Source organism: Macaca thibetana, chromosome 3, assembly GCF_024542745.1.
Source record: "Macaca thibetana thibetana isolate TM-01 chromosome 3, ASM2454274v1, whole genome shotgun sequence".
Classification (NCBI taxonomy): domain Eukaryota; kingdom Metazoa; phylum Chordata; class Mammalia; order Primates; family Cercopithecidae; genus Macaca; species Macaca thibetana.
Genome location: NC_065580.1, coordinates 6595583 through 6618929, shown reverse-complemented (window position 1 = coordinate 6618929; position 23347 = coordinate 6595583). Strand labels below are relative to the sequence as shown.

General features: G+C 44.2%; 1 protein-coding gene across 2 annotated transcripts in view; it reads left to right on the top strand.

The window, feature by feature from the left end:
- Positions 1-5775: 5775 nt before the first annotated feature.
- ACTR3B (actin related protein 3B) overlaps positions 5776-23347 on the top strand; it is a 99658-nt gene continuing 82086 nt past the window's right edge. The window contains exon 1 of one of the 2 annotated variants that reach the window (XM_050785895.1): positions 5776-5961. In XM_050785895.1, the coding sequence (XP_050641852.1) occupies positions 5918-5961 (44 nt within the window). In that variant the 5' untranslated portion in view covers positions 5776-5917. The remainder of the gene's footprint in view (positions 5962-23347) is intronic. The other variant, XM_050785896.1, reaches the window with a different exon arrangement.

Sequence of the window (23347 nt, the reverse complement as noted above, 5' to 3'; positions counted from 1 at the left end):
GAGTGGTACAGGAGGGAAGCAAGAAGAGAAGGGGGCATGGAGGGTCACAGTCTGAGTAACTGCCCTTGGCAGAGACAAAACATAGCAGAGTTGGTCTGAATACGTTCAGTTCTCTAGGTAATTTTCTTAAGACTTGTGGTTTGGGGTCTGTTATTAACTCGCTGAACTCACTCAACACACTCCGGCCAATCAACTCTTGCTTGGACCATTTTCTCCTGCTGTTGCCAAGACATCAGCAAGGCCCATTGAGTCCTGTGACAGGCCCTTCCTCTTAAAGGAGAATGCCAGCTACTTTCAAAGGAACGGGGTTCTAATTTTTTTGGTACTCCTTTCTCGTTTGCATCCTCATGGCAACAGGGAACACACAGCTTGCTCTTGCCTACAGCTCTGAGATTTAAGATTCGCAGAGCTGCTGGGTGGGCAGGTTTTGAAGACAGCCTTTAGTTTTTGTGTTCTTTATCCTTCTTGGCCCAGCACAACTACTTAAATGCAGGACATTAAGATCCCATTGTCCGGGGGCTCATGCACTAAATCCCATTAGATAGACAATCTCTAAGCCCTGATTATTTTGTTCTTAAGCTGTCTTGATATGCATAAATATACGGCATTGCCAGAATCAAATGGTGTTTATTACAAGTTCATTTGAGAGTGGTGTGGATATAAGGCAGTACTTGGGATGGTAGTTATGAAACGGTCACATCGTCTGCTAGAGGAGATGCTGAATTGTATATGGGAGGTGTTCTGGTTTCCATGTTTCTGACTGTTGGCAGCAGGTGGAGTAGGAGGCCATTGTTACGTAGAAGCACAATAAAGAGATGCTTCTTCCTGCTGACAAAAGCCAACTAAAACACTTCTCTCATGACAAGTTGAATTTAAGGCACAAATCAGAAAGCAGGCTGAGCTACTCAGAGAAAAGATTCCTAGGTTAATATGCATTTAGTAGCAGGAATTTTTAAAAGTATATTGGAGAGGGCAAAACCTCTTTAGCAATATCATTAATAAAGATAGTACTTGACCTGCTTTTTTTTTTTTTTTTTTTGAGACAGAGTTTCGCTCTTGTTGCCCAGGCTGGAGTACAATGGCGCGATCTCAGCTCACTGCAACCTCCACCTGCTGGGTTCAAGTGATTCTCCTGCCTCGGCCTCCTGAGTAGCTGGTGGCAGGTGCCACCACACTTGGCTAATTTTGTATTTTTAGTAGAGACGGGGTTTCACTGTATTAGCCAGGATGGTCTCCATCTCCCGACCTCAGGTGATCCACCTGCCTTGGCCTCCCAAAGTGCTGAGATTACAGGTGTGAGCCATCACGCCCAGTGAAGTGTTTCTTATAGAATAGGAGGTTTATACCTCTGTGGGTGTTTTGCCTAAGGTACTGTCAAAACTGATGTAATTAGTTTCTGATGTATAGGAGCATACAATCTAGGAAGAATAACACAGAAGAATATACAGAGAATTGTCTTAGACTGTTCAGGCTGACATGACAAAATACCATTGACGGGGTGGCTTAAACAACAGAAATTTATTTTTTCACAGTTCTGGAGGCTAGAAGTCTCAGATCAGCGTGCCAGCAGAGTTGGGTTCTCGTGAGGCCTCTCCTCTTGGCTCGCAGACAGCCGCCTTCTTTTGTTCTCACAAGACAGTGCTGTGTCTTCACACAATGGCCATTCCTCTTCTCGTTGATCAAACCCAATTTCAGTCAGGTATTGGCAGCCATATATTTCAGAGGAGATGAGGCCCCTCTCCAGCCCAACGGGGTCTTCTTCAATGATCTAAGTGAATTCAGTCTATCAGAGGTGACTGTTTCATAACTACTATTCTGAGTCCTGCATCATCCCAGCACCACTTTCAAAGGAACTTGTGATAAACACCATTTGATGCTGGCAATGCTGCACATCTATGAACATCAATGAACCATCCAGTGACTGCTTTTGGTGTAGGTTGGAATTGTGGGTTGAAGTGTGTCTCCTACAGAACGTGCTGAAATCCTAACCGTTGGCACAGGTGAATGTGATATTTGGAAGCGGGATATTTGCAAATGTAGTTAAGTTGAGATGAGGTCATTAGGGTGGGCACTAATCCAATATGACTGATGTCCTTATAAGGAGAATGCCATGTGAAGATGCAGACAGTGGGAGAAGGCTACGTGATGATGGAGGCAGAGATTGGAGTGATGCACCTGCAAGCCAAGGAATGCCAAGGGTTGCCAGGAGCCATCCGAAGCTGGGAGAAAGATATGGAACAGAACCTCCCCTAGAGTCTTCGAGAGAACATGGCTTTGCTGACACTTGGATTTGGCCTTCTGGCCTCCAGAACTGTGAGAGCATCAATATCTCTTGTTGAAGTTACCCAGTTTGTTGTTCTTTGTCATGGCCACCCCAGAAAAAGAACAGAAAAAGAGCTGATTAATGACACAAGAAGAGAAGCAGCTGGGAACTTCTGGAAACATTTCCTCCCACTCCCTTTGAGAAAGGGCATCACGATGGGGCATTTCTTCCACTGTTTTTGTCCATCATGATTTTGGTGCATGGAGTGGCTGCAGCCATCTCAAAACTGCACGCGATAAGCTGAGGACAAACATTAACATGCAGGGCCCTGGCAGAGCTGAACGTACAGGCCCATGATGATGCCATCGAGTGGACAAATTATCCAGGAGTCGCTGGATTTCCTATCGTGTGAGATAACAAATTTGCTCTTTCCTCGTGCCACTTTTAGTTAGGTTTTCTGATATCTGCCTACAAAACATCTTTGATATTTCAAGGGTTAGTGGTATCTAGAGGAAATCACTGAGGTCAGGAAATCTTTTGTTTTCTACCAGCTGCTGACCATAACCATCAATCCCAGTAAGTCCTATGCAGAGAAGATGCTCCCTGAACACGCACACCCTTTATTACTAGTCAGTCCAAAATTCCTACACATGCTTCTTCCCTGGTGTAGTAGCTGGGTCCTATACAAGCCTTGAGATCTTTCTTCCTGGGCTTTATACATGTTTTCCATCCCAGAAACACTCTTCCACCCTACAGTCTCCTCCTAGCTGCTCTCTGCCCACCTTCTGGGTTTCAGCTTCAATACCATTGCTTTGAGAAGTCTCTACTGATTCCCAAGTCAGCCCCTCTATGGCTTGCTGGGCACCCTGGACTTGCCCTGTCTTCGCATTGACTACACGGTATTGTAATTGCCTGTTTCCTGTTGCTGTCTCCCAGTGGACTCTCATGGGCAGACTCTGAACATCCTGTTTACTGCTGCATGCTCAGTCTAACACAAAGCCTGACTCACAGCAGGCGCTTGATATGTCTGTTAAGTGAATAAAATAAAAGACATGGCAGTGTCAACAGTCTGTAATTTAGAATTAATCTATGTTTAGGCCAGGACCATGGAAAAAATAGGAGTTGGACTGGGAGCAGTGGCACTTGCCTGTAGTCCCAGATACTTGGGAGGCTGAGGTGGAAGGGTCCCTTGAGCCCAGGGGTTCTGTGCCACCCCGAGTGACGGACCTGCACTAAGTTTGGCATCAATATGGCGCCCTCCCAGGAGCGGTGAACCACCAGGTTGCCTAAGGAAGGGTGAACTGGCCCAGGTCAGAGATGGAGCAGATCAGAACTCTCATGCAGATCAGTAGTGGGATTGTCCCTGTGAACAGTCGCTGCCCTCCAGCCTGGGCAACATAGTGAGACCCTATCTCTAAGAAACAAGCAAAAAGAAAAGAAAAGAAAAAGAAAAGGGAGCAAGGCAGGGCTTTGGCAAAACACAAAGCAAGCCAGCCAATCTCTGACCCCAGCCTTGGGCTCCTAAACTGGGATTCCTCCACACTTACTCCCTTTTATTTTCTTCCCATTTACTTCTCTCTTCAGTTCTCCTGAACATTCTCTAGGTCTGGGCCTTATTGGGTACTTATGAGTTAAAAAAAGAAATGATAATGGGTTACCTAGGAGTGGTCAACATATCTATCACTTCTAGGTAAAAAACACAATGTTTTAAGTACCTGTAAAAACAACATGTCTCAGCTGGGCGTGGTGGCTCATGTCTGTAATCCCAGTACTTTGGGAGGCCGAGGCAGGCGGATCACGAGGTCAGGAGTTTGAGACCAGTCTGGCCAGCATGATGAAACCCTGTCTTTACTAAAAATACAAAAAATTAACTGGGGGCCGGGCGCGGTGGCTCAAGCCTGTAATCCCAGCACTTTGGGAGGCCGAGACGGGCGGATCACGAGGTCGGGAGATCGAGACCATCCTGGCTAACACGCTGAAACCTCGTCTCTATTAAGAAATACAAAGAACTAGCCGGGCGAGGTGGCGGGCGCCTGTAGTCCCAGCTACTCGGGAGGCTGAGGCAGGAGAATGGCGTGAACCTGGGAGGCGGAGCTTGCAGTGAGCTGAGATCCGGCCACTGCACTCCAGCCTGGGTGACAGAGCGAGACTCCGTCTCAAAAAAAAAAAAAAAATTAACTGGGAATGGTAGTGGGGCGCCTGTAATCCCAGCTACTTGGGAGGCTGAGACAGGAGAGTTGCTTGAACCTGGGAGGCGGAGGTTGCAGTGAGCTGAGATTGCACCACTGCACTCCAGCCTGGGCAACAGAGTGAGACTTGTTTCAAAAAACAAAATAAAAAAAGACATGTTTCCAGAAAGCTCCTAAAAAATTAGTATCAAGAATTTACGATCGGGCAAGAAGCAGGAAGCAAGTGGCAAGTGGGGCTTTCAGTAACTTTATAATATAGTAGGTGGTGTTTGCCTTCTTTGGTTTCGGTAAGAACTTTTGGGCAATCATCCCATCTTTGACACTTGAAAACATTTTCCAGGAGTGATCTTGGTGTGATTTACTCAGTCTAAGGTCATTCATTCCTTAAGGCTGTCCAAGCATTTGTTTTGCAGATTTTTCTTCTGAGAAAAATTTAGGCAGTGTTAAGTATAATAATTCCAACTAATTTTTTTTTTGGTTTGTTTTTTTGAGATGGACTCTCGCCCTGTTGCCCAGGCTGGAGTGCAATGGCACCATCTTGGCTCACTGCAACCTCCGCCTCCCAGGTACAAGCGATTCTCCTGCCTCAGCCTCCCGAGCAGCTGGGCTTACAGGCGCCTGCCACCACCCCCGGCTAATTTCTGTCTTTTTAGTAGAGAAGGGGTTTCACCATGTTGGCCAGGCTGGTCTGGAACTACTGACCTTGTGATCCGCCCTCCTCAGCCTCCCAAAGTGCTGAGATTACAGGAGTGAGCCACCGCGCCCAGGCAATTCCAACCAATTTTTTTTTTTTTTTTTTTTTTTTTTGCTATATGGGGAAGGTTACTCAGTCATTCAACAAGCATTTGGGCACTTCCACATATACACCAAATACTGTGCTAAGCACCTGCTGCTCATCAATAGTTATTAAGACAGACTCAAGCCCTATCCTAGAAGATCTGATAGTCCAGTAGGGGAGACAGACTACAAATACATAAATATAAAAATATAAACACTTTGCTTTAAGGGTTAGGAATGAAACCAACAGATTGTTGAGGCAGAGGATACAGTACCGGTAGGGGACCTAGTCAGGGTGATCAGGAACAACTTCCCTCGCAAGGTGACATTCGAGCGAAGAGTTACAGGATGAGAAAGGCGCCAGGCCTCGGAAATGGGGTCACGTTCATGTAAGTTGGTTAAAAATAAACCCCAATCTCTCCAGCAGCAACGTTGAACGTGTGGGGCCAAGAAGCCTCGCTGCCAGCACTAAAGATGGCGCGCCAGGGGAGGGGGCGGGGCACACGCGCGTTCTGATTGGCCAACACGGGAGTGACGTCACGTGTCGGCCGCCGAGCATCCGGGCTCCTGGCGGCGGCGCTGCGGAGGCTCGCGGGAGACGCGGCGCGCAGGGCGAGCGGGCGGCCGAGCGGACAGCGGCGGGGCGCTCTCGGGGGGCCAGCGGGGCCGAGCGCCGCGCGTCCCGAGCATGGCGGGCTCCCTGCCTCCCTGCGTGGTGGACTGTGGCACCGGGTAAGAGCCGCTCGGCGCCCACCCCCGCTCCTCCGCGGCCCCGCTCCCGGCCCCCGGCGTCCACCTCACCTGGAGGTCGAGCTGTGTCCGTCGCCCCGGGCTTGAGCCCCGCGTCCACCTACCTGGGCAGGTGGGGCGCCGGCCGCCGCTTCCCTCCAAGCCTTGCCTTGACGTCGTAAAACCCCCTCTTCCCCGCCGGGAAGGGTCACAAGAGGAAAAGCACGGAGGGGAGGGACGCGGTGCCCACTCTGAGCGAGCCCGGCGCTCCTCGCCTCCCCCGCCCACGTGGCCGGGTCCCTGGACCCGCAGCCCGGCTCCGGCCGCCGCCGGGGTGGACACCCTGAGGGGCACCGGGAGCGCGGGATCTCCCCTCCTAGGAATATTCGCCAGCGTGAGGCACAGATCACTGCAGATCCTTTAACGTCACTCACCTCCTAGCGAACGGTGTCCCTGCCTTCCAGCGTTCGCAGCACTGGCCCTCGTTCTGTGCCCGCGTGTGCATGTCATTCCTCCTGGCTGAGGATTCTTTACCACCTACTTGTGGAGAGAATTGCATCGATCTCCTAACTTGACACCCTTTTTACTGCCCTCCCTGCGCTTTTCCAGTATGAAATGGCACACTCAGGCCAAGCTCTCGCTTTGGTTTGCATAGATTTGCCTTTTCGCTGAAAAATGATGTGTTTAAAAAGACTCCATTTTGAAAAACACCCTAAATTTGGGAAAGCATGTGTGTGGAATTGTGGTACAGGTTTTTGTTTTTAACTTTTTGAGTGTGACCCCTTCGATGCCGTTAAGCTATTAAAGAGATCGTAGGAAATGTCCTGAAATATCGGTGACCCAAGTTAGCTGGTTGTAGTAAGCTGTTTGCTGAATCCATGTAGCTGGTAGTTTGGGAATACAAGCTTGCCTGCTGGCGTTATGGATGTAGTGCTTAGTAAAATAGCGTGGAAGTAAATTTGGTCTCTTAGAGATTTTTTTCAAGAAGGGTTTTTAATCATTTTTGCCACAGAATGTTCCACGGCATGTTCACCTTACCCTTGATTCTTTTCTATAGAAAAATGCACTCGGTTTGGTTTCCTTGACAACCTTGTGGGGGTGCCGTCTTTAATTTGCTACAGTCCATCTCCTACTGGTAGTTCCTTCCTTTTTACTGCTGAAGCGACCAGAAGTGGTTGTGGACTGGAAAAATCTGCCTCTTTGCTTGTATGAGTTCTTTTTGAAATACACATCATATCAACCTTTGTAGCTGTTTATTTTAGAACTTGCTTTTCTACCTAAAACTTAACAAGACAAAGTCAGTGTTGTTGATACTACAACTCCTCTTAACTCATGCCCTCCTCCCCCCCCCCGCCCCGTGGGTTCATCTCATGTCCCCTCAGGTCTGATTGTGTCAAGAATGAAACCAGCAGGTGAAAGTATTTTTCATTTCTATATTTGCATGTGAGATTTTTGCTTTGTATTTTTGGTCTTGCAGAACTATTGAAGTATAAAGGATTTCTTGATAGCAATAAAATAATGCTCACAGAGTTGTCATACCTTTCATATTAGTAAGTCATGGACCTTACTCATCTCTCTTGCTATAAATACCCAAAATGTCATGCTCAGTTTTGACCTTTTGAGGTAAGTGATTAATGTAGCTTGGCTCACTTGGAGATTCAGCTTCTATAGATCGCTATTTTGTGGCCCAAAGTCATGCTTCAGAAGTTGGTGTCAAGACTTAGAAACGGTGGCAGGGAGTCCCCGTATGAATTCCCCATAGCCAGTGTATGGCCAGAAGGAGCCTGAAAGAGCCCGAATTTTCCAGCTTGAGCACATCTTGTATTTCCCAGAGAGCTAAAATGATTTTTGGCTTCAGTTTTGCCTCAAAATAGGAAAAAAAAAGGTAAAATTCAGATAAAAATAACCAAGCCAAAGGAAAAGAAGGGACCTAGGAAGTCACCCTGAGCTTTAGCCCAGTGGCTGCTGAAGTTGGTCCGCACATTTGAGCTTAGTCTTCCTATCCAACAACATCCTAAGAGTCATAGTTATGTAATTTCTGTCATCAGAAATCAAGAGAAATATCTGTTTCTTGGGTGAAAAAAGCATTTTTTGTAGTACTAAATTGTAAAAACATTAATGTGGAGCTATACATAGTGGGCACTAATGATTTATTGGACAGTGTGATAAACAGTATTTTTTACAAATAAATTTCATCCCAGTATCCTTGAATCCTCCTCTGCTAAACTCTGAGACTGAGTGAGCACTGGTGTGCTGGGGGCCAGGATAATATGGACAAAGGGATCTGCCGAATCCAAAAATAAAGCTTCATCTATTTAAAGAGATGACTAGGCTGCATAGTTTTCAGAGAATATTTCACAACTCCAGTCTCACTTCTCTGAGCCAAACTTTTTAAATGAAGTCTTTTGCATTTTTCAACTTACTTTGAAATAATTTCAAATCCACTGAAAGCTGGAAGAGAACAAAAAACTACTGTGTACTCTTCTTCCAGTTTTACCAACTGTTAACATTTGCTTTGTCACAGTCTGTATGTCCATACATATTATTATTACTTTCCTGCACTGTTTGAGAGTAAGTTGCAGACACCACTTCCTTTTATACCAAAATACTTCAATGTCTACTTTCTGAGGACACATTTTCTCTTCTAGAATCACATACTAATCATCAAAATCAGAAAATTTAACATATGTATAAGTAGTATCCTGTATACAGTACAGATTCTTGTGTTTTATGGAATATCACCCATAAAAGACCTCCCCATCTAGCGTCATACATTGCATCTGGTTGTTGTCATGTCTTTTAAGTCTAATTTAATCTGGAATAATTCCTTAGCCTTTTTTTGTCTTTCAAGATGTTGACATTTTTGATAGCCAGTTGTTACCTAGTCTTTCTCTGTGATAGATACAGGATATGCATATTTGTCAGGACTGCCACAGAAGTCCTGTGGATCCTTCTTAGTGCATTCCATCAAAGGGCTTAAGATAGGGACTTGCCTCACTCTTGATGAGGTCCACTTGGATCGTTTGGAGAGGGTGATGTCCACGAGATTTCTTCACTGTTCAGTTACTGTTTTCCTTTGTAATTAAGAAGTCATTTGGCTGGGCGCAGTGGCTCATGCCTGTAATCCCAGCACTTTGGGAGGCCAAGGTGGTGGATCACCTGAGGTCAGGAGTTTGAGATCAGCCTGGCCAACATGGTGAAATCCCGTCTCTACTAAAAATACAAAAATTAGCTGGGCTTGGTGGTGTATGCCTGTAGTCCCAGCTACTTGGGAGGCTGAGACAGGAGAATTGCTTGAACCTGGGAGGCGGAGGTTGCAGTGAGCCAAGATCGGGCCACTGTATTCCAGCCTGGGCGACAGAGTGAGACTCTGTCTCAAAAAAAAAGTCATTTGTGGGGAAGTATTTTATGTAAGTATTCTTAAACTTTCATCCGTTAGATTTAAGCATCCATTGGTGACTTTTTTTTTTTTTTTTTTAAAAGACGGAATCTTGTTCTCTTGCCCAGGCTGGAGTGCAGTGGCACAATCTCTGCTAACTGCAACCTCTGTCTCCTGGGTTCAAGCGATTCTCCTGCTTCAGCCTCCCAAGTAGCTGGGATTACAGGCATGAACCTCCATGCCTGGCTAACTTTTTGTATTTTTAGTAGAGATGGGGTTTCACCATGTTGCCAGGCTGGTCTTGAACTCCTGATCTCAAGTGATTCACCCACCTTGGCCTCCCAAAGTGCTGTGATTACAGGCGTGAGCCATTGTGCCTGGCCCACTGTGATTCTTGCCTGAATTGCTTATTATGGTGATGATTGCAAAATGGTGATTTTTAAACTCTATTATTCTGTCTCCATTTATTAGTTAACATTTTATCTTAAGGGAGAACTTATCCATAGTCCTCATTTGTTTGATTGTATCAGTTGTCGTTCTGTTCAAAGAGTGATAATCCATTATGCTGTCCTTATTGTCATTAGTGGGTTATTATCTATTGCCTTGATTTGTTTTGATGCTTAAATTGTCCCAGATTTGGCCAAGTGAAGCTCATTCAGGCTGGCTCCCATATTCTTTATTTTTTATTTATTTTTTGAAATGGAGCCTCACTCTGTTGCCCAGGCTGGAGTGCAGTGGTGTGATTTCGGCTCACTGCAACCTCTGCCTCCCTCTGAGTAGCTGGGATTATAGGTGTACACCACCATGCATGGCTGTTTTTTTTTTGTATTTTTAGTAGAGATGGGGTTTTGCCATATTGGCCCGGCTGGTCTTGAACTCTTGACCTCAGGTGATCCGCCCACCTTGGCCTCCCAAGGTGTTGGGATTACAGGCGTGAGGCACTGTGCCTGGCCTTCCATGTTCTTTAGACATGTCTTCATTTTTTGAGCATTCTGCTGTTATCAAAATAATTCAAGGGGCTGGGCCCGGTGGCTCACACCTGTAATCCCAGCACTTTGGGAGGCCAAGGCTGGTGGATCACCTGAGGTCAGGAGTTCGAGACCAGCCTAACCAACAAGGTGAAACCCAGTCTCTACTAAAAATACAAAAATTATCCGGGCGTGTTGGCTCAAGCCTGTAGTACCAGCTACTTGGGAGGCTGAGGCAGGAGAATTGCTTGAACTGGGAAGCGCAGGTTGCGGTGAGCCAAGATCTCTCCACTGCACTCCAGCCTGGCGACAGAGTGAGACTCCATCTCAAAAAAAAAAAAAAAAAAGCAAGGATATCTTTTTGTATTTTTTGCCTGAGTATCTGTGGTTTAGATTTTTAGAAATGGGATTTCTGGGTCAAAGAGCAAATGCGTATGTAATTTTGCTAGGCAGTGTCAAATTCCACTCATTAGTGTGCATTCTCACCAGTAATGTGTGAGGATACCTGTGTCTTACAGATTCACCAGTAGAGCCTTTGCCAATTTGTAAAATTACCAGCCTAGGAGAAATGATATCTTAATGTCTTTGTTTTGTGTTGCTGTAACAGAATACCACACACTGGGTGATTTATAACTAAAAGAATAGAATGGTGAAGGTGACAGCAGTTAGTTGGAGTGAGCATCTCCCAAAGTTCTACAGTGTGGCCGAGGACCTTGATTGCTTGATTTTACATTGTTCTTTATTTTACTTATTTATTTTTATTTTGAGACTGGGTCTTGCCCTGGCCTGTTTGTTTGTTTTTTTTTGGAGACAGAGTTTTGCTTTTGTTGTTCAGGCTGGAGTATAATGGCGTGATCTTGGCTCACTGCAACCTCTGCCTCCCAGGTTCAAGTGATTCTCTTGCCTAAGCCTCCCAAGTAGCTGGGATTATGGGCATGCACCACTGTGCCTAGCTAATTTTGTATTTTTAATAGAGATGGGGTTTCTTCATGTTGGTCAGGCTAGTCTCGAACTCCCGACCTCAGGTGATCTGCCTGCTTTGGCCTCCCAAAAAGCTGGGATTACAGCCGTGAGCACCTGGCTTTTTTTTTTTTTAAATAGCCATTGCAAATATTGTGAGATGTATTGTTACAGGAAGTCCCTTGCCCTCCCAAAAGCTACCCCACTTCTCTGTCAAGAGAATGGCCCCGTTCTCTCCTGAGTCCACAAAGGGGAGGTGACAGGATTGCTTTCATGTACATTATATAATGCAAAATTTAAAAAATCTTCATCTGAATACTTTTTGTTTTATTTTGAATAATGAGCCATCATGGTCCCCATTTTTGTCCCCAACTTGAGATGTATGAAGGCTTTTGGTCTCCCTGGGAGTGGGTAGTAGTGTGGAGGCAGCCAGGGCATACCTGTACACTGACTTGAGACCAGTTCAGTAAAAGTGCACACCTTAAAAAAAGAAAAAAAAAAGTTTATTTGGCTCACAGTTCTGGAGGCTGCAGAGTCTTAGAGCATGGTGCCAGCATCTGCTGAGGCCCTGCGTGCTGTGTCATCCCATGGTGGAAGATGGAAGGGTAAGAGCGGGTGAGATTGTGAGCATGAGAGAGGGCTGTACTTCATATTTTAACAACCCACTTTCATGATTATGATAATCCTTGGGTTTATTTTTTCTGTCTCTTCATTTCTCTAGCTTTTCTCTGGGGTTTTGGTCTTTTGCTTCTTTATTTTTAGAAGCTCTTCATGTATTAGGGTCTTTTGGGTTCCGCAGACCACTCCCAGTTCTAGTGATTTGCTAGGAGGAATCAGGACTACAGTGAAAATGTAGAAAGCAAATCAGCCAAGGGAAAAGATGTGGGGTGGAGCCTAGAGGAAACTGGGGCAAGCTTCCTGAGTCCTCACCCAGTGCAGCCACGCAGGATGCACTTAATTCCTCCAACATCAGGCTGTGACAACATGTGTGCAATACTCTGTACCAGGGAAGCTCCTCAGAGACTCAGGGCCCAAGATTTTCACTGGGGGCTTGTCATGGAGGCACCCTGTGCATAGCACGTGCCAGAATTCCAGAGTCCCAGAAGGAAAGCAAGGCATTGGCATAAACCACATTGTTTGCCACTCTAGGCGCAGTGAACTACTTTTAGCATTTAGGGAATGATGGGAACCCCCCAACTCCAAGATCCTAGATGCCAGTTAAAGGCCATTCCTCCAAGCAGGACTTTCTAAGAGACTGCAGTCTCAGGCCCATTAACTTTCTTTTGCACGTAGGGAATATTAACCCTTAATGATATATATTGCAAATATCTTTCCCCTATTTATTATTTGTCTTTTACCATGCAAAGTTTGTTTTCTTTAGGCAGTCGGATTTATTAATCTTTTCTTTATTGTTTCTAGATTTTGAGTCATAGTTAAGAAAGGTTTTTTTCATTCCCAGATTATGTGATGGTTTCTTTTTTCTTTTTCTTTTTTCTTGAGACAGTCTCACTCTGTTGCCCACACTAGAGTGTGGTGGCACAGTCTCCACTCACTGCAACCCCCACCTCCTGGGTTCAAGCGATTCTCTCGCTGCAGCCTCCCGAGTAGCTGGGACTGCAGGTGCGTGCCACCACATCGGGCTAATTTTTGTATTTTTAGTAGAGATGGGGGTTTCACCATGTTGGTCAGGCTGATCTCAAACTCCTGACCTCAGGTGATCCACCCACCTTGGCCTCCCAAAGTGCTGGGATTACAGATATGAGCCACTGTGCCCAGCTGGTAGTTTTTTTTTTTTTTTTTAATGGTTTCATTTTTTTCATTTAAATCTCTAATTCATTTGGAATTTATCCTGAGATAAGGTATGAAGAATGAACCCAGTTGGATCCACTTTTGTGTGTGTGTGGCTATGGCTGTCCTGTTTATCTCAACATAGTTTATGGAAAAAACCCAGCGACTGGAGATGCTGCCTTTATCATGTGCTACATTTGTCTATGCAATTGTGTTTCTTTCTGGATTTTGTATGGCGTTGTATTAGTCTATTGGTCTGTTCATAATAGCAGCACCACACAGTTTTAATTAGGCTACTTAGAATGATTTCATTTCTAATGGTTTCAGCTTCCCCTGCCCATCTAATTCTTTTTTAGGGCTTTCCCATATATTTTTGCTTGTTGTTCCTCCAAGTGATCTTTATAATCAGCCTCTCTAGTTCCAGGAGAGAAAGCCTGATGGCGTTTTTATTGGGATTGTATTAAACTTAAAAATTAATTTAATGAGCATCATCATCTTTATAACACTGAGTCTTCCTATCAAAGAACATGGTTTATCTCTCCATTAGTTCAAGTCTCTTTTGTGTCTTAGGAATATTGTAGTCTTTCCGCAGGTAGATTTCTTGTTAACTTTATTTATATCTATGTATTTGATTTTTTTTTTTTTTTGCTATCATAAATGGTGCCTTCTCTTTCATTTTATCCTCTGTTTTTCTTGAATATATGAAGACAGTTTTTTCATTTCTAGATTGCATGGTGGTTTTTCATGGTAGTTATTCATTTTATAACCTGCTGCTTTACAGAATACTCACGTTATTTGTATGAATTTTTCCCTTGATCCCTAGGGATTTTCAGGTATAAAAACTTGTCATTGGGCCCAGCGCAGTGTCTCAAGCACTGTAATTGCAAGCACTTTGGGAGGCCAAGGCGGGCAGATCACTTGAGGCCAGGAATTCGAGACCAGCTTGGCCAATGTGGCAAAACCCTGTCTCTTCTAAAAATACAAAAAATTCAGCTGGGTTTGGTGGCACACGCCTGTAATCCCAACTACTTGGGAGGCTGAGGCAGGAAAATTGTTTGAACCGGGAAGGCAGAGGCTGCAGTGAGCTGAGATTGAGCCACTGTACTCCAGCCTGGCCAACAGAGCCAGCCTCCGTCTCAAAAACCAAAACCAAGACCTGACAATGGCAAAAGAGATTGTTTTACCTCTTCTTTTTCATTTTTAGGGACTCTAACTGCTTTTGTATTGACATAATGCAGGGGCCAGTACCTCCAAAACAATGTTAAATTAGAGTGGAGTTAGTGGGCATTATTATTTTATCCCTGATTTTAGTGGGATAGTCTGTTTTTTTTTTTTCCCCCATTTATTGTGGTCAAAGAGGGTTTGTGAATGTTCTTTGTATTCTTTTTTTTAAGTCAGAGTTTCACTCTTGTCGCCCAGGCTGGAGTGCAGTGGAGCGATCTCGGCTCACTGCAACCTCCACCTCCTAGATTCAAGTGATTCTTTTGCCTCTGCCTCTCAAGTAGCTGCGATTATAGGCGCCTGCCATCACGCCCAGCTAATTTTTTATACTTAGTAGAGACTGGATTTCACCATGTTGGCCAGGCTGGTCTCGAATTTCAGACCTCAGGTGATCCACCCACCTCGACCTCCCAAAGTGCTGGGATTATAGGCATGAGCCACTGTGCCTGGCTAGGAGATATAATCTTTGTAAGTTCTGAGTTTAATGTAGCTATATGAACTATCTTATTAATGATGTTATTTAGGGTTTCATTTTTTTTTTTTTTTTTTTTTTTTAACTGAGACCGAGTCTCCCTGTGTCACCTAGGCTGGAGTGCAGTGGTGCCATCTCGGCTCACTGCAGCCTCCACCTCCTGGGTTCAGGTAGTTATTTGCCTCAGCCTCCTCAGTAGCTGGGATTACAGGCACCTGCCACCATGCCTGGCTAATTTTTTTTGTTTTTTTTTGTTTTTTGAGACGGAGTCATGCTCTGTCGCCCAGGCTGGAGTGCAGTGGCCGGATCTCAGCTCACTGCAAGCTCCGCCTCCCGGGTACACGCCATTCTCCTGCCTCAGCCTCCCAAGTAGCTGGGACTACAGGCGCCCGCCACTTCGCCCGGCTAGTTTTTTGTATTTTTTAGTAGAGACGGGGTTTCACCATGTTAGCCAGGATGGTCTCGAACTCCTGACCTCAGGTGATCCACCCACCTCTGCCTCCCAAAGTGCTGGGATTACAGACATGAGCCACTGCACCTGAACTCATTTGGGGTGTGTGTGTGTGTGTGTGTGTGTGTGTGTGTGTGTGTGTAACTAGTCTGTCTTGGACTGAGAATGGCATACTAAGGCCTCCTGTTATTAGTCTCCTATTAAGGTCTCCTTGCATTTTCTGTGGGTCCTGCTTTATGAAAGTTGTTGCTGCCATGTTGGTTGTCTAGATGGAAGTAATTTGTATCTTCACTAGAGCTGTCGTTTTAGCATATTAAGTAGCCTTCTAATTGTTTTCTCAGCAGAGTTCTACTTTGTCAGATATCAAGATGTGTGATCCCTGCTTGCTTCTCCTTTTGTTTATCTGATGTATGTTTGTCCATCCTTTTATTATTCTTTCTGAATTGTTTGTACCCAAAATATTGTTTGATTTTGCTTTTTAGTCAGTGTGAAAATGTTGCCTTTTATTGGATGACTTAAGCTCATTTATACTCATAGATAGGTGATTTTTAAGCATATTTATATGTATTGATAAGATTGATATATTTGGCCTTAGTTTTGCAATATTTACATGTATATGTATTTAAACATAATCTTTTGCCATATAGTCCATTTTGTTTGATTTATATTATATCTTTTTTGGTGCACTTTAGGGCAGACTGTATTTTTGTCTAATGGTTATCATTATATATAGTCCTTTTATTCGTGGCTGTTTTCTGTTGGCTCCCAACTGTGAGTAATCATGAAATTAGCTTGCATCTCTTCTTCCCCTCCCGCTTCTCCTTTTCAGCATCTGATTTGCAAAAAAAAAAAAAAAAAAAAAAAAAAAAGCCTTCTAATTAATAGAAATTATTAGCAGTCAACAAGTTTATTATATTTTATGTGCATTCTTTTCATGTTGCATCGGACCTGTATTGACAGAGGACAGAGCCATAAATTACTATACTTTTTCCCTTACAACTGCCATAAAAGCTTCATTTAAGAAAAGTTCTCTGTAGCATTGATTTTACCATATGTGTTATATCCTTTTCATACTAAAAGATTCTTTAATAGTTTATTGGGCATATGGTGCTATAAATACACATTCACGTAACACTACTTCCTGGAACCTCCTAAAAATGAACAAAACTAACCAAAAATAGAGAAGAAAGCAGCTAAAATTCGTATCACATTTTATGAAATTTCCAGTGAAGTGTGGATCCATTTGCAGGAGGATACTGAGATGTGGCATTCCTGCCCATCTCTGGCTGGTTGCAGGTGTCTAAGCATACGTTTCTGTAAGTACCACTCACAGTCCTTACAGCAGAGCTAGGAGCTGATGGATGAATGGACCACTGCCAAAGAAGCATATTCTGGCAGCAGCTCCTTTCCGTCCTAAAATATGGCAGGGCATGCTGGGCTAAAAGAGGGATCATGTAGTAACAGTGTCATTATGTTCTTTGACTTTGTGTCACTAAAGGAGAAAACCTGTGAGGATGACCAGCTTATATCTGAGCAGAAATTGCTAATATCTAAGATAAGGCATTTCCCCTTAAACCTGCCTGTCCTCCACAGTGAACTTCGGAATTAGACATATGCCCAGAACAAAGGATTTAGTAGAATTAGTAGGAAAGTATACCCAAATTCAGGCTGTGATTGCTCACTGTTCAGCCAGTTCTTCTAAACAACCAGAGGACTACACAGAGATTCAAGACATTGTATTCAGTATCATTGTAAGCAGGGCGAAGAGTTGTTGAGCGAGCAGGTCCAGGGAGACCTGCACCCATTCGAAGCTGAGTGTGAAGCAGAAAGGACCCACCAGGGGACTGTGCACAGAAAATAAGGAAAGAAACATAATAAACAAAAATAGATGAGAAAGTATACTTTGGAAAGAGTACTTCAGTCATTAGAGTGGCATTTTATTTTTTTATTCTTCATTTTTTGAGATGGAGTCTCGCTCTATCCCCAAGGCTCGAGTGCAATGGCTTGATCTCGGCTCACTGCAACCTCTGCCTCCTGGGTTCAAGCCATTCTCCTGCCTCAGCCTCCTGAGTAGCTAGGGTTACAGGTGCCTGCTACCACGCCTGGCTAATTTTCGTATTTTTAGTAGGGGCGGGGTTTCACCTTATTGGCCAGGCTGGTCTTGAGGTCCTGACTTCAGGTGATATGCCTGCCTCAGCCTCCCAAAGTGCTGGGATTACTGGTGTGAGCCACTGTGCCCGGCTAGAATGGAATTTTACATAAAACCACTTTGCTTTTAAATTTAGACAGCATGAGCTCAATCAAACAAAAGAACAAAGAAGTAATTTTAAAAGATTAAAGAAAGCTAAAAGGAGGACATGGAGGTCAGTGAGCTGACATCCATAAGGAAAGAAATAGAAAACTGAAATCATTTCAGGAGTGAAAAGCATGTTGGGGGTTGCATGAGGTAGTACCAGTGGTTCTGAAATCTCTGACATGGAGGATCAACTTCCTGAAATTACATAGACCACGGTAGGAAGGAACAAAGGGGTAATGGTGATTAGAGAGAAGATGGAAGCTGTGGGAGAAGAGTCCAGAAGGAATCTACTGTAGTCAGAGCTGGTGTTCCTGAAGAAGAGAACAGAGTGTATGGAACAGATGTAACATTAATAAATAAAAGACAAAGTTTTCCTGGAATATAATGAAAGATCATATAATATTAATATAAGGACTCACTGTGAACTGGAAAAAATTCACTGAGTCATTAAAATGGAAGCGTATCCTGGTTAATTTATAAAACCTGAAAGATAGACCAGGCACGGTGGCTTGTGCCTGTAATCCCAGCACTTTGGGAAGCTGAGGCGGGCGGATCACCTGAGGTCAGGAGTTCCAGACCAGCCTGACTAACAGGGAGAAACCCCGTCTCTACTAAAAATACAAAATTAGCCAGGTGTGGTGGCGCATGCCTGTAATCCCAGCTACTGGGGAGGCTGAGGCAGGAGAATTGCTTGAACCTGGGAGGCGGAGGTTGCAGTGAGCTGAGATTGCGCTGTTGCACTCCAGCCTGGGCAACGAGAGTGAAACTCCATCTCAAAAACAAAACAAAATTTAAAAAAACCCCTGAAAGATAAAAGAATCCTATATTTAAGCAGGAAAAAAGCAAACTGGCCACCTCTAATGGAAAAAATAAAATCACCTTAGTCTGGGGGTTTTCAGCAATGTAATGTGCCAAAAGGTGATGAAGCAATGCTTAAGAATGTGGGGGTGGGGTGGGGTGCGGGCACAGTGGCTCACGCATGTAATCCCAGCACTTTGGGAGGCCAAGGCAGGAGGATTGCTTGAGCCCAGGAGTTGGAGACCAGCCTGGGGAATGTAGCAAGACCCTGTCTCTATTCCCCTGGCCCCCGAAGGAAAAAGCCGGGTATGGTGATGCGTGCCTGTAGTCTCAGTAACGTGGGAGGCTGAGGTGGGAGGATGGTGTGAATCTAGGAGTTCCAGGTTACAGTGAGTTATGGTTGTGCCACTGCACTCCAGCCTGGGTGACAAAGCGAGACTATAGCTCAAAAGAAAAAAACGAGTAGGGGAGTTAGGGCAAGAAGGAAGACAATGTGATTGGATTGAAATGTCATTAAAATGCAGCATAATAAGACATTTACAAATGGGCAAAAGCTCAGGAATTAATAGCATTCAGAAACCTCACTGAAAAATCTACTTGCAGATATAACCCAGCCAACTGAAAGATGAATCAGTGAGGGCTCCAGAAATAGAGAGGTTGAAGTATAAAGATACCAGCTTCAATAATTGAATAATCTTTCTTGGAGAAATAAGCCAGAACGAAAAAAAAAAAAAATTGAATAAATACTGACTCAACCTTAAAAATGTCAACACAATGATAACATGCCCTAGCAAAATTTCCTGAAAGTCAACAATGTCATGGGGGATTAGGTTAGGATTGGGCTGGGGACGGGGAGTGGGAGTGGGAGCAGGAGATAGCACCGTGCTAATTGTTGTATCTTTCAGAATATGTAGTTAAGGAATACTGTTTCATTTTTTGAAATTGATAAATTGAGAAGGCTATTATACTAAAAACAGACTTTGTATACCTTTGAAATGTACAAATTGAGAGGAAGAAAAGCAAATAAAATAGATTAGGGAGTAAAAGGAAACAGGCAACAACAAGGAATAGTACAAAAGTTAAAACAAGAGTAAGACTGTTCTGTTGCACATGAGACGACCTCACCTGGCATGGACTCAACTAAATTCACTTTCTGTACTAAACGAAAACTGTGTTGGTTACATATAAGTCAGTCATTCAGAAAGTAAAAGGATGGAAAAAAATTCAAAAAAGAAAGTAAAAGGGGCCGGGCAGGGTGGCTCACGCCTGTAATCCCAGCACTTTGAAAGGCCAAGGTGGGTGGATCACTTGAGGTCAGAGTTCGAGACCAGCCTGGCCAACATGGTGAAACCCCGTCTCTACTAAAAATACAAAAATTAGCTGGGCATGGTGGTGGATTCCTGTAATACCAGCGACTCAGGAGGCTGAGGCGGGAGAATTGCTTGAACCTGGGAGGTGGAGATTGCAGTGACTGGAGATCGTGACACTGCACTCTACCCTGGGCAACAGAGTGAGACTCTGTCTCAAAAAAAAAAAAGAGCAAAAGGATGGTTCAAAAATAAGCTAAACGCACAGTAAAAGAAAGCATGAGTATTGATTGCAAAGCAAAAAATTTTAAATGAAACAAGGGTTTAATTGTTATTTTTTGGTTTATTTATAAATGTTTGATTTTATCATTGTACTCTGACCCTGCCAGTTAACTGTAAGTGCAAAGAACCTTTGCTTTACACATTCCAGAAAACTTCTGGAGAAGGCTAAAGACAGGGAAGGGCAAGCGCCCAGCAGTGTGGGGCTGAATATTTTGTAGCCTGAATATTTTGGGCTGTCCACACTTGCTCCTAAGTCCTCCAATTCCAGTCCCACAGGTAGCTGGGCACCAACCAGTTCCAGAGCCTTTAAGAATCTAGGGTGTGGCCGGGCGCGGTGGCTCAAGCCTGTAATCCCAGCACTTTGGGAGGCCGAGACGGGCGGATCACGAGGTCAGGAGATAGAGACCATCCTGGCTAACACAGTGAAACCCCGTCTCTACTAAAGTACAAAAAAAATTAGCCGGGCGAGGTGGCGGGCGCCTGTACTCCCAGCTACTCGGGAGGCTTAGGCAGGAGAATGGCGTGAACCCGGGAGGTGGGGCTTGCAGTGAGCTGAGATCCGGCCACTGCACTCCAGCCTGGGCAACAGAGCCAGACTCCGTCTCAAAAAAAAAAAAAAAAAAAGAATCTAGGGTGTATGTTGGGCTGGTTCTCACCTCTTGCCACTGCTGGCTTTCTTGTATCTCTAAAGTCAGGTACGATGGGTCCTCAGCTTTCCAGGACCAAAGCCTTGCTGTTGTCACCTTTTCTTTTCTCCACATCCTCAAGGTTTAATATTGTTTTAAATTTATTTTTCTTTTGAGACGGAGTTTTGCTCGTTGCCCAGGCTGGAATGCAATGGCATGATCTCAACTCACTGCAGCCTCCGCCTCCTGGGTTCAAGCGATTCTCCTGTCTCAGCCTCCAGAGTAGCTGGGATTACAGGCATGCACCATCATGCCTGACTGGTTTTGTATTTTTAGTACAGATGGGCTTTCTCCCTTTTGGCCAGCCTGGTCTCGAACTCCCGACCTCAGGTGATCCACCCGCCTTGGCCTCCCAAAGTGTTGGGATTACAGGCGTGAGCCGCTGCGCCTGGCCTAAATTTTTTTTTTTTTAAATTTTTAAAATAATCGCTAAAAATTGTTTTTGCCTTGGTTTTAGTGGGGCTTTGGGTAAGAGTGAAATTAGATAATATGTTTTGTCCATCATTTAAACAGTTAAAACACTTTTAAAACACTTTAACTGGAAGTCAGAGTTTACCTTATAATAATGTTCAGAATCCACAGAAGGGCAGTATGCTTTATGATCTTGTATATACGAATAACATAGAGAAAAAAAATAAAAGTACTCAGAAGGAGGAATAGAAAATTTAAGCACAGGCAAAGATACTGGATTTGGATAAAACATTTAAGTTTCAACTTTATATATTGAATTCTTCGTTCTATAGAGACTATGCTTTTCTATGCAACAACCCAAGGAACATTAAAAAAATAGGTCACGTAATTTACATTGCACAATATGGAGATTGTGCGTTGTTTTAAAACTATTGTTAGGATCTGGGAACAATTTTACTTTGACCAAAACCATATTTAAACTGTGAAAAATCCTAGGAGGGAGTAGAGCTATTCTGATTGAAGTTTGGGGTTTGAGACTGGACCTCACCAGGGGTCTCAATCAAAAGAACTTATCACAGGACACAGTTTGAGAACACTAGCCAGGCGTGGTGTCGTGCACCTATAGTCTCGGCCACTCAGAACGTTGAGGCAGATGATTGCTTGAGGCCAGGAAGTCAGGAGGTCAGGGCTGCAACGAGCCATGATTGCACCACTGCACTCCAGCCTGGGTGACAGAGGGAGACCCTGTCTCAAAAAAAAAAAAGATGTAAAACACCGTTTTAAGATGTAACAGTTCTACTTTCAAACACAAATTAATTGACCTTAGGGTCATTACCTTCTGCTTAAGACACATGTTTGGAAGAGGAGTTTCAATTATATATATATATGTTGAGTCAACAATAGGTTTATTCTCCTGACTTTGTAGAACTGAAAAGTCTACATATTACTGCTGTTGAAAGATAGGAGCATCTAACAAGTAAAGTGAACGAGTCTTTGTGCAAGGACTGTTTAAAATGTTTGGGGCAGGCTGGGCGTGGTGGCTCAGCCTGTAATCCCAGCACTTTGGGAGGCTGAGGCGGGTGGATCACCTGAGGTCGAGAGTTCAAGACCGCCTGACCAACATGGAGAAACCCTGTCTCTACTAAAAGTACAAAATTAGCTGGGCATGGTGGCACATGCCTGTAGTCCCAGCTACTTGGGAGGCTGAGGCAGGAGAATTGCTTGAACCCAGGAGGCGGAGGTTGTGGTGAGCTGAGATCGTACCATTGCACTCCAACCTGGGTAACAAGAGTGAAACTCTGTCTCAAAAAAAAAAAAAAAAAAAAAAAAGTTTGGGGCAAATAATGATGTATCTACAGAGAGAAGCATTGGAAAGATACACAGGAATAGAAGGTGGATAGAAGGCAGAAATGGGGTAGAGTAAGACTTCTTTTTTTTTTTTTTTTTTTTGAGATGGAGTCTCGCTCTGTCGCCCAGGCTGGAGTGCAGTGGCCGGATCTCAGCTCACTGCAAGCTCCGCCTCCCGGGTTCACGCCATTCTCCTGCCTCAGCCTCCCGAGTAGCTGGGACTACAGGCACCCGCCACCTCGCCCGGCTAGTTTTTTTTTTTTTTTTGTATTTTTTAGTAGAGACGGGGTTTCACCGTGTTAGCCAGGATGGTCTCGATCTCCTGACCTCATGATCCGCCCATCTCGGCCTCCCAAAGTGCTGGGATTACAGGCTTGAGCCACCGCGCCCGGCCGAGTAAGACTTCTTAAGGGATACCTTTTTATGTTGCTTTGAATTTTGAGCTATAACATATTCTTTGTTTAAAAGGCAGAGGTGTAATTATTGGTAGTGCTTTATGCAGCTGTTGACTGGGTCTGCTTCCATGGCTTCCTCTTCTGTCTTTCCTGATTTCTGTATGAGAAAAGGTCTCAGAAAAGTTAAGGGACCCGTGGAAGGTGGGATGAGTTTGAGAACATGGCTGGCAACCTGTAAGTATAGTTTATGTGTTTTTGAGAGTAGTGCCTACCTCCATCATGCTAGCTTTTGGAAGGAGTGTTAAAAAAACCAAGGGCTTTTAATGTAAAGGTGATGGTCTTAAATGCTTATATACATGTGTTTGGGAAAATTGATTAGTGTAGTTCTTCCCATTTGGGATAAAATATATATGTGGAAGAGAAACGATATGAAATTTTAGCATATAGAGGGACTTTCAATGTAGAAACAGGAAGGAAATTATTCAGGAAAATAATTGGTAGATTTGATCACCTAGACTGTTTAAATATTTATATTTCAGAAAATGTAGAGCAAGGTAAACAACAAGTGGGGAAAAATTAGCAATGTTTGTGAGCAAGCACAAATATCCTCAGTATATAAGCATTCACA